Here is a 15,102-nt window from a genome sequence, read left to right as displayed (position 1 = left end):
GTCGTACATGTATTTGCAAATGGACAACACAATTAAAACTTCGTTTAACTGTTCAATGCAATTCAGTAAAAGTTAAAGGGTACCAATGTGGACAGGATCCTTGATTATTTAGCTGAAGGTCTAGGGGGCAGTCAAACTTAAACTTAGAACGTACTGCATAATGTACATACTTAGGTATGTATAGACTGACTGACAAAGAGAGAGTATGTATTGTCAAGTGTAGGTAAGATCTCCTTATGAATAACTGGCAAAATATCAGCTAAAAGTTGATATTAACAAACCCAAACATCAATTCAAAACACGCCATGTCTACATAGTTTCAGGTGTTATGCAATTTAAGTCTCCGACGAGTGTTTGCTTATTGCTGCTATGTGGATAGCGATCGCTAGGTGTCGCTTCTACCTCGTTGTCTTTTGTAAGCATTTCATTTGGGACACTGGTAGGTAGTTTTGCAGACTGCTGCATGCATTACTCTGTTCTTTCTTGCGAAACTGGACGTACAATTCCTTTAGCTAGCTCGTCTACACTTTTCTGAGAACTGGAAGGGCACTGCAACAACCAACCGTCGCCGAATTTGGCATGACTAGGCTCACAAATGTAATATTTTCTTCTCACATTCTACCATGATTCTTTGTTTACATTTTATGTAACGTTAGGTTGTCCCATGTGCAGGCTCGTAGCTATTATAGACTTATAGCTTGCTGTGTTCCAACATGGAAATCCATTTTTATCTTGAATAGCACCGTCTTAGTCACAGATACTTGACCAAACTTGGTACAGATTTTATATGCTTCCTTCACTTCCAACTGAAGCTTTGTTCTGTTGTTTTTGTTGACAGTTGCTCAGGTACATATCTCGGCACGCCCCCAACATGGCCCTGCCTGCAGCCACACTCCGAACCGGGGCACAGATGCCTCTGCTGGGGCTAGGAACAGGGCCGGGATCGGTAGGAACTTGGCAGGTAAATTGGTTCAATGATTTTGTAGACTGTTTCCGTTTTATGTATAATTTTTGGCGACACCTCAGGAGGGTAGCCCTTACCATGCAAACCCTCGCACTACTATAGATGTTGAAATTTATGTTTTTGCTGCGGCTGCAATGAGTCAGAAATCTGCGTTACTAAATCGTGCTCCTGAAATACAAAGGGCATGGCACTTATATTCTGACTCCTGGGATTAGAACCCATGCCGAACCCTGTCTGTCACAAACCCAATGCACTACAAGGCCAAAGGTCTGGACCCATCAGACTGGTGAGTTGGTGACACTTAAACCCCACTGTTACACTCCTAGCTGCCTGCCCCCAGTTAGCGACAAGAGATTGTGTAGACACAGGTTTGGTAGCACATTGGTACACCCAATGATGATGATGATGGTACACCCAATCCCTTGGACCTCGGAAGCTAAACAACGTGCAGTCCGGTCAGTACTTGGGTGAGAGACCACTTAGACACGACCGGATGCTGTAGCCAGACCAAGAATTCACACAATTCATTTTTCGGATAGGACGTAAAACGGGGATTCCGTATTCAAAGAGGTGCCTCGAGCATGTAAATCAGCCTCATTACTCAACACATTGGGTACCTACTAGTACTGGCTGCAAATACACCAGATAATTTAATGACTAATTATTCTTTGATTTGCAGACTTCCACTGAACCAATCTACGAAGCCGTGAAGGTTGCCATAGATACGGGGTACCGTCACATCGACAATGCGGAATCCTACGCGGAAGAGCAGGCGGTCGGACGGGCGCTACAGGAGAAGGTCGGATCTGTGGTGGAGAGGAAGGATATCTTCATCACCAGTAAGGTTAGCAGCCGATTCGTCAACGCCTCATTCACTGTAATATCCAAGCAGATGTAGGGAGGAAGGGGTGGGGGAACTCCTTCAAGTCTTGACAAAAAAATCAACCTGTTTACAGTAATCTACACTTGATGCATATTTGTGTTTGATGAATGTATTTTAAGCTATATTTTATATAGGATAAAAATGTAGCTGGTGGTTCAGAATTAAAGATGAAAACAGAAGGGTTGGTAGAAAACTTGCGCCGTACTGCAATGTACATGTATATGCACCGGTTAGGTACAAGGTCTCATTGATGTATTATTCCGCGAGTGGGGACCCTAAAAGAGATCCGAGCCAAAAATGAACGGCTGCACGGACGCATGTTTTTAGCGGTGAGAAATTCCCTTTTAGCCAGCGGAACTGATCTCAAAAGTTAGATTGGTGAAAGCTTATTTGTAACTGAAGAAATTAGCAGGTAAAGTTTTGCAGCCGCGCGCTAGGTCGGAGGTACACAGTCGTGGTTTCTGAGTGGTGCGGTTGTACAATAGCAGCGAAAAAGTGCCTTTTGTGGGGATTGACTAATCGTAGTTTGTAATTGCTATAAAAAAAGTTCCTACGTATAGTTTACATTGGCAATTTTTTCCCACGGTATAGGGTAAATGTGCTCGACATAGAATGAAAAATCTGCTGAAATTTCACGTAGCTTCATTATGAACGCGCCCATTTAAACCACGAATTAATACATAGAAGTCTATGGGAAGAAAAAACTCATCAATGAGACCACAAGGGCCGCTAAAGGGAGCGACTCACGGGCGACACAAGTGCAACTAACTTGAGGAGCTTTATTCCAACATGGCGTACAGTAGGAGTCGGTGGTCGGACTGACTATCGGACGGAACCAACGTAACATAGGGGTGTTAGTCTAACTAAATACAACATAAACCAACATGGGTGGCGTGATCATTTTCCTTCCTTATTTGCATCTCTCTTAGCTTACTACTTTTCACCAACTAGCTATGCCCAACTATTATTAATCTTAGTGGCGTGATTTCTTTCCTTTCCTCATCTCTCTCCTACAGATACTGTATTTCTTGGTGGTATTATCTTTCTTTCCTTCTCTATAACGTCTACAGTTACTGTCTCTTTAGATAGCATGATTTAATACTGTCAGTGAAAAAAAAGCAATGTAGCTTATTTTTTTTATTTTCTTCAGAAAGCGCATGCCTACATGAAAAAGGATTGATTACGCAACCTAACATCACTTATGGACTTTCTGTCCTACTTTGAATCAAATTTCTGTCTCTCCCGTTTCAGTTGTGGAACACGAGGCACCACCCCGATGATGTCCTACCAGCCTGTCAGAGGAGCCTAACCGACCTGGGACTAGACTATTTGGACCTGTACCTCATGCACTTCCCTGTAGCATGGACGGTAGGTTTGCATTCTGTCTTGTCTAAGTTAATTAAAATAAATCAACATCTATATCCGATTCTATGCTATATCTCTGTAACGTTACACTCAAAACTGATAGAAGCTGGTGGACAGTTGTGTCAGTGGAATAATTATCTAACCCACCATATGATATATATAACTGGTAAAATCTTAAACTGTATCAGCGGCCACCTTTGCACATCGATCCCTGGCTATAAGCTGTGGTCACTTTTTGTCAGTCCCTTGAAATTTTTCCCATGGACATCAGTAAATACTAGTAGTCTATAGCAGCCACCTGTCTAACATGGTGGCACAATTAATGTTCAGTCCCGTAGATACAATGTACACAAACACTGCCTATTGTGACCATACAGCAGCCGTATGTCACCCTGCACTAGGTTTAAAAATGATCATGATTTGCAAAGATTTTGAGTTTGCAAATAACTTATTGCTTGTGATCTATTTACATTTTCTCTCTATAGTGGTCACATGTGGCCAGTTGCATGAGTGGCTGCTGTACACCGGTTTGACTGTACCATCAAAGCTTTTTTGCTAAATTCAACAAAGAGACAGCAGTTGAACGTATCGTTTAAGTCAAGCAGGCTGACTTCACTTGTATGATTCATTTTCCCTCATTTATTCATGCAAGCCCCTTTGATCTATTCTAAACAAGGACATCCTTGGCCTAAAGCATGTCTGTGGCTCTTAACGTCTAGTCAATCTACACACTTTCCTTGTTCACAGAGAGGGGATGTGTACTATCCTAAAGACGAGAATGGCCGAGCAGTACTGGCTACTCCTGATGTTCCCTTCATGGACACATGGAAGGTAAGACTGTTCTCTATTATTTTATAAACTAGTAGGGGGTCCAAACTTGTACTTGAGCATTCGACACTGAATCTATAGGTCCCGAGTTTGCCATGCCCCCGCCATTGTGTCCTTAACCTGGAATCCAGTCTACCGTGGATTGGCCAGGCTACCTGCGGGACAGGAGGGTCTTTCCATCGCCGGGGTAATCTTTCACACCCGGTACGAGTTTTGCACGGCGGGAGTGTGGCCGACAAATTATCCCACTGGGCTAAACCATCTAACCGCGTGAAAATCCTACCAGGTGTGGCCGAATACACCAGCGGCTGGGAGCTACATTGGCCCAGTACAAAGCTTGCACTAACTACGGTAGGTCGAGCCAGTAGTAAACTGGATTCCAGGTTAGGCCTAGGAAAAAAAAATGTTGTGTTTCCTGTTTCCCTACCTACCCTAAAAAAAACTGCCGACCCTAGACTTTTTTTTGGGTGGGCAGTGGAGTCACATAGCTTCCAGTTAGAATTTTCATTCAGCCTGCTTCCTATTGAAGTAAAATAGTGCTTGTCCCATCTAATGAAGGATAAATGTATCTATCATGCAAGTTTGACATTGAAAGACAAGTGTCATCATGTATTTCAGTTTACTTTGTTCAAGTGTATTGTAATATGTATCAGTAGAGTTTTGGCCAGCCTAAAAAAAAAAGAAAAGAAAAAAAAAAGATAATCCCTACCTACCGACCCTAATTTTTTCAGGACTGAAACAGGAAACACAACATTTTTTTCCTAGGCCTTATTGTTTCCTTAGGAAAGGCACTTTACAGTGAACCTTCCTCACTTCACCCAGGTGTAACAATGGGTACCTGACTTTGGTCGGGGAGGCAAAAGACTACCTGTCTGTACCGTGTATGTGACTCTTAATATAAGTTGCAGTACCACCTTCAAGAGCTCTCTTTGCACATCGATCCCTGGCTATAAGCTGTGGTCACTTTTTGTCAGTCCCTTGAAATTTTTCCCATGGACATCAGTAAATAGCAGCCACCTGTCTAACATGGTGGTGCAATGTCCAGCCCCGTAGATACAATGTACACAAACACTGCCTATTGTGACCATACAGCAGCCGTATGTCACCCTGCACTAGGTTTAAAAATGATCATAATTTGCAAAGATTTTGAGTTTGCAAATAACTTATTGCTTGTGGTCTATTTACATTTTCTCTCTATAGTGGTCACATGTGGCCAGTTGCATGAGTGGCTGCTGTACACTTAGGAAAGGCACTTTACAGTCAACCTTCCTCACTTCACCCAGGTGTAACAATGGGTACCTGACTTTGGTCGGGGAGGCAAAAGACTACCTTGGCCTGTCTGTACCATGTATGTGACTCTTAATATAAGTTGCAGTACCACCTTCAAGAGCTCTCTACCTCGCAACAATCATAGCCAAACCTAGAAGTTCCATTTCAGTACCATAACAAGCTGCTAGGGGGCCCAAAATCGTTTCCAGGTCTCGTCAAGACCTACTAAAGCTAAAGTTGCCATACATCACTGTAAAGGAAAAATGTTCACAGTGGTTTTAAGTTCGCAGTGAAGCAGCTACCGCAAAAATCGTGAACATTAAACCAGTGCAAAAGTTTCTGCATTTACAGTACTAAGTAGGCCTTTCTAAGAGTGGTTCTACTCTTGTGTTTAATCACTTTACCAATAAACATGCTTTTTGTTTCTTTCTACCCATGTTGAAGCGCCAACATGGGTGTTCAAAAATTTGATTAAATCGGATCATAATGACCCCCCAGTATGGGGATTAGCTTCATTAAATGCTTGTTGTTGGCATTCCTCATAATTAAATACAAGAAGTATAGGGTACATTTTGCGGTTTCTTCTAGAATTTTCTTGGCTATTCACAAAAATATCTACAAAACATATATTTGTTGCTGACTACATTGCTAATTACAAATGAAATAAAAGGTTTTATGTGTGTGAATTACTCAGAATTCTTACATTAACTTAAATTTTGAGCTTTATAAGGAAATGGCATAAATTATGATAATGAGGATTGGGCAGGGCAGAATATAACATGTTCCTTCCATTTTGGAACCTTTTAACCGGTCTTTTTCAACACACATTATATATAAAATGTCGTTGGTCAAAGCCAACTTGTTTAGATTAGGGTTGGGTATCGGTACAGCGTACTTACAAAACCATTTTTTCTTATTGGACCGGTCCAGAAAAGCCAGACCTGAAAAGATAAGGTGGACCAGATGTTGGACCGATTAGAAAATTAACAAATTATCGTATCAGACATTCACATGTTTTGGCGCTTGCAGGTTGAAGAAAATAACAAGTAGTGAAGTAGAGTAGAGTTTATAGTAATTTCTACCAAGTTTTACAGCCAATCGTACAGGTGCAGTTAGCGTTGTAGGATTTTAAAATGCTAGTGTAAGTCTAATACTCCACCAAACAGATTTCTTTGTAGTGAAATGGACCATTGGTATGAGTCATACTGAATCAGGTCCAGGTTCGGACCTGGACCTGATCCTTTGGACCTGAATGTTCTGTACCGGTACCCACCCCTAGTCTAGATATAGCCAACACTAGCTATTTGTTAAGTCTTTTGTTATGATAATAATCAACTGTCCATCGCGAGTACATCATGCATGGTAGAAACATTCTTTCATGTTTAATTCAACCCATGTATTGAAAGCGCCAATCATGGGTTTCCAAAAATAATTCGAATTAGTAATTATAGGGAATGATGTACGGTTTGGTGAAGTTAATGATAGCTAGCATCTTGAATGCATCCAATGTGCATCACATATTCTCTTTGGTTTTTCAATACAACACAACCTGTAAAAATCTTAGAAATTACAAAACACAAGCAAAACGTCCTGACTGCAAGTGTTATGTGAAGGTTTCAGCACACAAACTATATTAGGTTTTCTTCAGAATTCTCAGCATTTATTATAATTTGTCTTAAGTCTTAAAAATGGCATAAATTATGTTAATAAGGTCTACAAAAAGCCTGTTAGAGGATAGACTGATGAAAAGAGAGTGTGTTTACTTAAGCTAAGGGCACAACCCGCCATACATGCAATTTGTCCGTCCGTTTTTTTGGGAGGCCACGTCGGCCATGTATTTCTGAAAACGTTCAGGCTGTGCAGGGCAGGCGCGTTGCCCGTACTGGCACGTGCGGGGGGCGAATCCGCAGCCCGATGGCACACAAAGTTTTGCCTGCCTGCACGTACATTGTAAAGTTCTACGGCGTGTCTGTGTGCTCCAAAATCCGTCGGATTCCCTACGAGTTCGTACGGAGGCGCCGTACTTACCACTTACGGATCCCAAAAGATATTGCACACGTTTTGGCACATAGACAGCACGTATTTGCACGTACGGCGGGTTGTGCCCTTAGCTGTAATAGGGTCTCATTGATGAGTTTCTTCTTCCCATAGACTTCTATGTTATAATTCGTGGTTTACATGGCCGCGTTCATAATGAAGCTATATTAGTAAGTAAAATTTTAGCAGATTTTTCATTCTATGTTGAGCACATTTATCCTATATCGTGGGAAAAAATTGCCAACGTCAACTATACGGCTGGTTCTTTTTTTTATAGCAATTACAAACTACGATTAGTTAATTCCCACAAAAGGCACTTTTTCGCTGCTAGTGTACAACCGCACCACTCGGAACCCAGGACTGTGTACCTCCGACCTAGCGCGCGGCTGCAAAGCTTTACCTGCTAATTTCTTCAGGTACAAACAAGCTTTCACCAATCTAACTTTTGATATCAGTTCCGCTGGCTAAAAGGGAATTTCTCACCGCTAAAAACATGCGTCTATACAGCCGTTTAGTTTTTGGCTCGGATCTATTTTAGGGTACCCACTCGCGGAGTAATACATCAATGAGACCTTAACTGTACAACTTCCTTTGTGTGTAAATCCACCCATTTATTGAAAGCGCCAAGGCCGCTGAAAAGCGCCAAAGGCCGCTGAATGGGTGTACAAAAAATATGAAAAGAACAAATCCAAGAAGGTTCTGTATCGTAAAAGTTGATCACGCTAGCATTATGATTGATGTCAAAATGCGTCACATATACTATATGGTCTTCCACTACAATACAGGTTGTTAAAACCGTAAGATTTACCTGAATCATTGGTGTAACTTCCTGCTTACAAGTGTACTGTAAAAAATAAAGCACATCAACTATGTTAGGTTTTCAGAAATCATTTACTTACAATTTCTCTGGTCTTAAAGATACCATAAATCATGCTAATAAGGTCTATACCAAAATCATCAGGGATTGATATTTGAGTTAGTGGATGTGGTTAGGCTTACTTTAGTATATTATTACTGATGCATTCTTTTCAACAGACTTGCTCTAGCCTGTATATATTAGAGGATAAGAATCCTCTTTAGAAAGGATGAAACAAGACAATATATTTTTCTAATTCTAAATCTCAAAATGTTTCTCGGTAAGGCCAGTGCGCATCATTAATGACAGGCTTGAATATTAGTTGTCAACAGCATATTTAAAGGAACGAAAAATTAGCTGTTGCAGAGAATATAGATTCAATTTGGTCTTTTTTGCCTTTAAGGCCAAAGTACTGTAAATGCATTTAAGTTTGCGGGGATTTAATTTCGCGGTAGCGGGAAAAGGACTTTTCGCGGTGGTTTTAATTACGCGGTAACACCATGCATAGACTGCAGTCTAATACCATAATAGAAATATGTTCGAGGTGGTTTTAAGTTCGCGGTGAAGTGGTCACCGTGAAAACTGCAAACATTATTCCACCACGAACATTTCTGCATTTACACTTATCCTGTGGAGCTAGATTGATCAAAAGACAACTTCCTTTGTGTTTAGATCCACCCATTGAAAGGCAGCCATTCAAGGCGCCAATGGGTGTCCAAAAATTAGAAGATTAGATGTTGAACCAAAATCCGCCAGGATCGTGTAGAAAGTTGATCATGCAAGCATCATGGTTGATGCCAAAATGCATCATATACACTTTATGGTCTTCCACTACAATACAGGCTGTTAAAACTGGAAGATTATTACCAAACATTGGTGGAAAATCCTGCTTATAAGTATTATGTAAAAAATAAAGCACATCAGCTATGTTAGGTTTTCAGAATTGTCAGCAGTTACTTACAAATTGTGTCTAGTCTTAAAAAATAGCAAAGATTATGTTAATAAGGTCTGTATCACAATGATCAGGAGATTAAGCTTACTGAATGCATTCTGCAGAACAGCCTTGCTCTAGCCTTTATAATAGCTGGGTCTGCATGGGGGGTCCTGACAATGATTTACGCTGAATTCAGAAGAACCCCCTATGTATTTCGCTTAATCAAGGAAGGCAATTATGCTAAATTTGGTCGCCTCGCTACGAATTACGTAGATAAGATGGTTTTCCCTACGAGGAAATAAAAATAGGCTATGTCTTACGGAAAAAAGCAGGCAGACCCTTTAGCCTAATAGATTATTAGAGGACAAAAAAGGCTCTTAGAAAATGACCAGAACAGGATGATACCGTAACAAGACAATGTGTCTATAATTATTCTCAATCTCAACATGTTTCTTGATAGGGCCATGAGTGTGCGCTGACGGGGGCATTTTCTGAGCGCAGTGGGTAGCCATTATCTGTTGACTCTTTATAACATCCACGACAACAATTCCTTGGCAGGCGGCCTACCGCTAGACTCAGACAACTTCCTTTGTGTGTAAATCCACCCATGTATTGAAAGCGTCAATCATGGGCGTCCAAAAACAATTAGAATTAACGGATTAACTCCGGAAATGACGTAATAAAGCTTTCTAGGTCAGCATCGTTATTGATGCCAAAACATATCATATACTCTGTATGGTCTTTCACTACTATTAGGTTTTAAAAACCATAAGATTTACTTAACATTGGTGGAAATGCTAGCGTACAAGTGTTATTTGAAGGTTTAAGCTAATGAAAATATGTTAGGTTTTCAGAATTGTCAGTGTATCTACCTAAATCTTTGTCTGTTTTTGAAAATAGCATAAATTATGTTAATGAGGTCAGTAAGATTCGAGGGAGGGAAATTTTTTTGTGGGTGGGGTTTGCCTTATTTACTGATGCATTTTGCAATATATTCTTAATGTTAATCCTAAGAAAATGATCAATGATATTCTCAGTCGACATACACACACGTCGATGTAGGTTAGACATCCAGGTAATAAGATTCGCCAAAAAGTTTATGTATAACGGGAGGTGCCCCAACACGGTACGCTTTTTCTTGTGCTCAAACTCATGACGCTCCATCGCTAGTTGCCTGAGAGTGATCAAATTTTGATGACTGAATTTTTTACACATAGATTTCAACAACATACTTGAATAAGAAATGCATTCATGTGGTTCATGACCCTTTCGCGCTGCGTGTTACAAGCGGCAAACACTGTGAGACAATTTTGTATATGTAACCTTCCAATTTTGTGCTACGCTGGACAGTGTGCCTAACTCGGTACGCTTTTTTTTACATTTTGCTCTCTTCAGAAGTAAGTGGTAAATTTGAGTACACAGAAAAAAATTAATAGTATGATATTTTAGCTTTCTTTTGACAGTAAAATCGTGACTGTATGTACTTCTTGTCGCATGAGGAAGGCTGTACCTGTACAATCCAGCTGATGTTTTTACGGGCAATGGGCTGAATGCACTGATTGTGAATGCCCGATTAAAAAAACCATTCCAAAAAAAAGACACCACCAACATCAACAAAACTCTGTCTGATTATATGAAAATATTATCTACATCTCTCTATCAAGTCTTATTTTCATAGACAGCACGAATCATTTGTTACAGTCAAATAAATCTTTGGACCGTTCTCTAGTTGCCACCTTCACGGCCACACTCCCTTGGGAGTACAGTGGTGGCAATGTTTATGTCGCTTCCATTTGGTTGCTTTTCTACTCAAAAAAAAATTGAAGACCCATATTCATAGTGTTTTATGGAGCTTTATTTATGTGTATCATGGCAGTTGTGTGACTGCCTGGAAGAGTTCGTATAGCTAGCGACACGAGCCGCCAATACGCAGAGGCCGGTGACCGCAGTGATTCAGCACTGTCAACATTACTGTTAGAATTCTGTTTTTAAAAAAACATGAAGTAAACATGTTAAAGTATACTTGGAATGCAAATTAAAGCTGTGGCATGGACTTGGTTCATTTACCTTTGTAATCAGCATAATCAGTGGCAACAAACACGGTGTACTTATGGATAATCAGATCAGCAAAAAATCCGTGCCGTCTTACGACGGTGACCGTCTTAGGGCGGCCCCCGTTACCTGCTTTTTAGACATAATGCATATTTTAGAAACTACACCTTACACTTCAACTTAAACAGCATATCTCAACTGATATGGATGACTGAACTGAACTGTTACCCCAAGGAGGCTGAATTATAAGCCCCTTGTTCAACCTCCTTGGTTACCCCTATCCTCCAAATCAGGTCACCTCGAAAATACCCTGTCATTGTTCATATTGAACAGCTACTACTGTGTAAGTACTGAAGAAGAAAATGAAGGAATAAGAACACATCAGCAAAAACAAGTTATTTTTCCCTATCAGTTATTATATAATTTAATTTTTTCATCTTTTTTCAGGCCATGGAGAAGCTTGTGTATGCAGGACTGGTGAAGGCCATCGTGTGTGTCCAACTTCAACATCTCACAGATGGAGGAGGTTCTGACCAATGGGAGGATCAAACCAGCTGTCAATCAAGTAAGCTCCTCCCAGAATTTACCTTATAAGGTTACTTCAACTTGATTTGAACAATCTGACCAATGGGAGGATCAAACTAGCTGTCGATCAAGTAAGTGGAATGATCCTCTCAGCCAATAGGAACTATAGATTTTGCTATTAATGTGATCAATAATTTCTAGGATCAATATAGCTTTTAAAAGTACTAATGAGAATGTATCGCATTTGAGATGGCGATCGTGCTGCACTCTCACTGCGACCTGAATAGGATATGTGTAACCCCAGCTTTCACACTGGGTACATAAAACGTAAAAGTGTGACTGAGAGGACAACAAATCACAAAGAGAGTGTAAAAAGATTTGTTTCTTTTCTATAGAATTTGTTGAGCGATCTGTAAAATTTTAGGTCGCAGAGAGGTCGCTGTGAGAGCGCTGTCCTAGTGGAAAGGGGGTTTAACCATGGATAGCACGCGACAGTATTGAGCCAGTGGTCACTACAGAGGATGATACTCAGGCTACACAAACCCAACACCGCAAACCACTGCACCAAAAGGTCTGAAACCCTTTGGCAGCTCAGGAACCCCACTGTTACAGCCCCCACAGCCAACCAACCACCCACTCACCCACACCCAAACAGTATTTTCTTCTATGCATGACCTCACTAGATAGCTTCAAACAACATTTGCAGTCAGATGTGCAAAGGCTAGGTTTGACAAGTCGTTCAGTGAATAATAACCAGCTGCTGCCACGCCACGTCCCTGCAAAGCTCGAAGGGCAGTTATACCAGAGATATATACAGAATATACTGTAAGTGCTTTTAAAATTTGCAGGGATTTAATCTTGCAGTAGTGGGAAAAAGAACTATTCGCAGCACCATGCACTGTAGTCTGTTACTGCCATGGAAAAATGTTTGTGGTGGTTTTGAGTTCGCAGTAAATTTGCAACGCAAAAACTGCAAACATAAAATCATCGGGAACATTTCTGCTTTTACAGTACATCTTAATTCTCCCTATCTCCAGGTGGAGTCTCACCCCTACCTGGTGTGCAGCAAGCTTCTGAAGTGTGCTGCGGACAACAACGTCGTCATCACGGCGTTCAGCCCGCTTGGCAGACCTGGGTACTGTATAAGCTATTTCAATACACATTGATCAAATAGTAATTGCAAGACAAGGATTTTGATGCTGTGAAACCAGTGTAACATTACCGCTGAATAGGATAAACTTAAGGTAGAAATATACTATACAGATTCTGATCCAGTTCTGGGTGTTTTTGATATGCTACAGCTTACAGATCACTGTTACACAGTCATGTACATCCAATTCAGTAATAGATAGGTCAAGCCACTTATTGCCCTTTAAAAGAATGTATTGTACAATTTTGGTGCCCAAACTGCAAAATGATATTTTGAATTGTAAAATTTCCATTCAGATTGACATTTGTATCCAGTTGACAACATATTCAGGTCATGCGGCCAGTCCTGTCCTCTTATTTCTGGTAGGCCAGAATGCAAAGGTATTGGTTGCAGACCTACAAAACTTCATGCTGGATCAAAAATCACAGTTGGAAGATGCGCACTTCCCACCAGACATTTTTTTCCAAGTCATTTTCATGACATGACAAAATCACATTTTTATACACTGTGAATATCGCTTTGCAGTGTAATATTAAACTTTAAGGCAGATTCAACCTGTAATGTTGGGAAATGACAAAAAACAGTGACCGAAAGGGGTGGGTACTGTATATAGGGGAGGATACCAGACCATTTTTTCTAATTGGGCCTGGTCAGTGAGTTCAGAAAAAAAGACCTCTGCTGAAAATAAATCAGTGGTCTTAGATTTCGGTCTAATTGACAATGAAACGATTATACTGGAAGGCTTACCAGTCCATCAACATTATATATAGTCAACAAACTTGATAGAGAACTTGTCCATTGTCTTTTGTATTGCATTCACAAGTTCACATACAAAAAGATCCAGGTTCAGGTACCTGAACCTGATCATCTACATGTTGTAGATCTGGACCTGAACTGTACCCTGTACCTGCATTTTCTGTCTTGGTACTCAAACCTGTAATGGCTACAGATACAGTTTAGACTCACAATCTCTTCCAGGGAGGAAAGCCTACATGGTGTCAGTCCCCTCAAGGATCCTAAGGTGATTTCAATTGCAGAAAAGCACAAGAAAACTCCAGCACAGGTATATTTTTTTTTAGTTCTTTCATTCAGGCCATTCACTCTAGCTGGTGCATTTTTGTGTGTAATGGGACACCATGCTATAAGTTGCAACAAGACCCCTAAATATCACCACTAATTTTCAACCAACGCAAAGTCCCCTAATCCTTAGAATGGCAACTTTTTACATTTTCAAAATCTCATCAGGGAAGGGCAAACACCCACCACCCTCAACATCCTTGTTATTAGAAATATTACCATTACACTACAATTCTGGCCAGAACACTGTCATTTGAGTCCAGTAAGTTCAACCCGACATACGAAAAACTTTACATGGTTTCACACTTTCACTGTTAAACGGATGAGCTTTGTTTTATCCCTAGCTGAGTCATACCAAAGGCTTTAAAAATCATGGTACAAGCAGCTTTTTTTGCTTAGCACTCAGCAACTAACCAGGTGTTCCCTCTCCCCCAGGTGTGCCTCAGGTGGCAGGTACAGAGGGGCATGGTCCTTGTCCCAAAGAGCACCTCACCTGCCAGAATCCTGGAGAATTCTCAGGTACATGTAAGAAAGTGGGGTGTGTTATCACATACTGTAATTCCTGATTTTTTCAATGTACTTCATTATGTTCACGGTTTTCATGGTGACGAATATAACGTGAATTTATCATTACTGATACAGATGATATAGGAGAATTTTTCATGTGCACCTGCTGCCACCGTGAACACTTAGTTCCGAAAACAAGTTAAATCTTCTCAGACCTCGATAGTTTGGTACCAAGAAGACAAAGACTTAGTGAATTACAGTATTTCTGGACATATCTCCAAAGCTCCTGAATTACTTCTGAATGTTTGGAGCAAAATATACAATTTTGGGAAAATGTTCAAATGACATCACTAAAGTGTAGAAATTTTGCGGTCACTGTCTTGCCAAAAATAAAGAGGGGGGAATGCAATGTGGATACACATAAATCTGTGACAGACACAGACAGACACATACACACACACACACACACACACAGACAGACAGACTAGACAGAGACACACACAAAACAGTATCTCCATTTGTCATGTTCGTGTTAGGCAGACAACCATGTCCCAGACTACATATACGACCATTCTCACATTTGTCAAAAAATGAAGAAACAGCCATGACTCCAAGTACCAGAGTTACATTTGTACCAACCTAGGATTGATGTGTT

The 15,102-nt window shown here is 40.6% G+C and overlaps 1 protein-coding gene across 2 annotated transcripts; it reads left to right on the top strand.

The window, feature by feature from the left end:
- The first annotated feature begins 382 nt into the window (after positions 1-382).
- Positions 383-14,483, top strand: LOC118407390 (aldo-keto reductase family 1 member A1-A-like). 2 transcript variants are annotated; one of them, XM_035807863.1, is made up of 9 exons: positions 383-439; positions 839-961; positions 1,644-1,808; positions 3,099-3,215; positions 3,960-4,043; positions 11,636-11,753; positions 12,751-12,848; positions 13,842-13,926; positions 14,376-14,483. In XM_035807863.1, the coding sequence occupies exons 2-8, from the start codon at positions 872-874 to the stop codon at positions 13,881-13,883; spliced, it is 714 nt and encodes a 237-aa protein (XP_035663756.1). In that variant the 5' UTR covers positions 383-439; positions 839-871; the 3' UTR covers positions 13,884-13,926; positions 14,376-14,483. The 2 variants fall into 2 exon arrangements, with proteins under 2 accessions (XP_035663756.1, XP_035663755.1); XM_035807862.1 differs by lacking the exon at positions 383-439 and adding an exon at positions 451-597.
- Positions 14,484-15,102: the final 619 nt, after the last annotated feature.

Source organism: Branchiostoma floridae, unplaced genomic scaffold (assembly GCF_000003815.2).
Source record: "Branchiostoma floridae strain S238N-H82 unplaced genomic scaffold, Bfl_VNyyK Sc7u5tJ_1336, whole genome shotgun sequence".
Taxonomy (NCBI): Eukaryota; Metazoa; Chordata; class Leptocardii; order Amphioxiformes; family Branchiostomatidae; genus Branchiostoma; species Branchiostoma floridae.
Note: the sequence above shows the minus strand (reverse complement) of the source record. Positions and strands in the feature narration are given on the sequence as shown.

Excerpts from the sequence above, each read along its gene's own strand:
- LOC118407390 (XM_035807862.1), top strand. Across the intron at positions 962-1,643 it reads GATCGGTAGGAACTTGGCAG|ACTTCCACTGAACCAATCTA; the intron begins GTAAATTGGTTC and ends TTTGATTTGCAG. Across the intron at positions 12,849-13,841 it reads AGCCCGCTTGGCAGACCTGG|GGAGGAAAGCCTACATGGTG; the intron begins GTACTGTATAAG and ends AATCTCTTCCAG.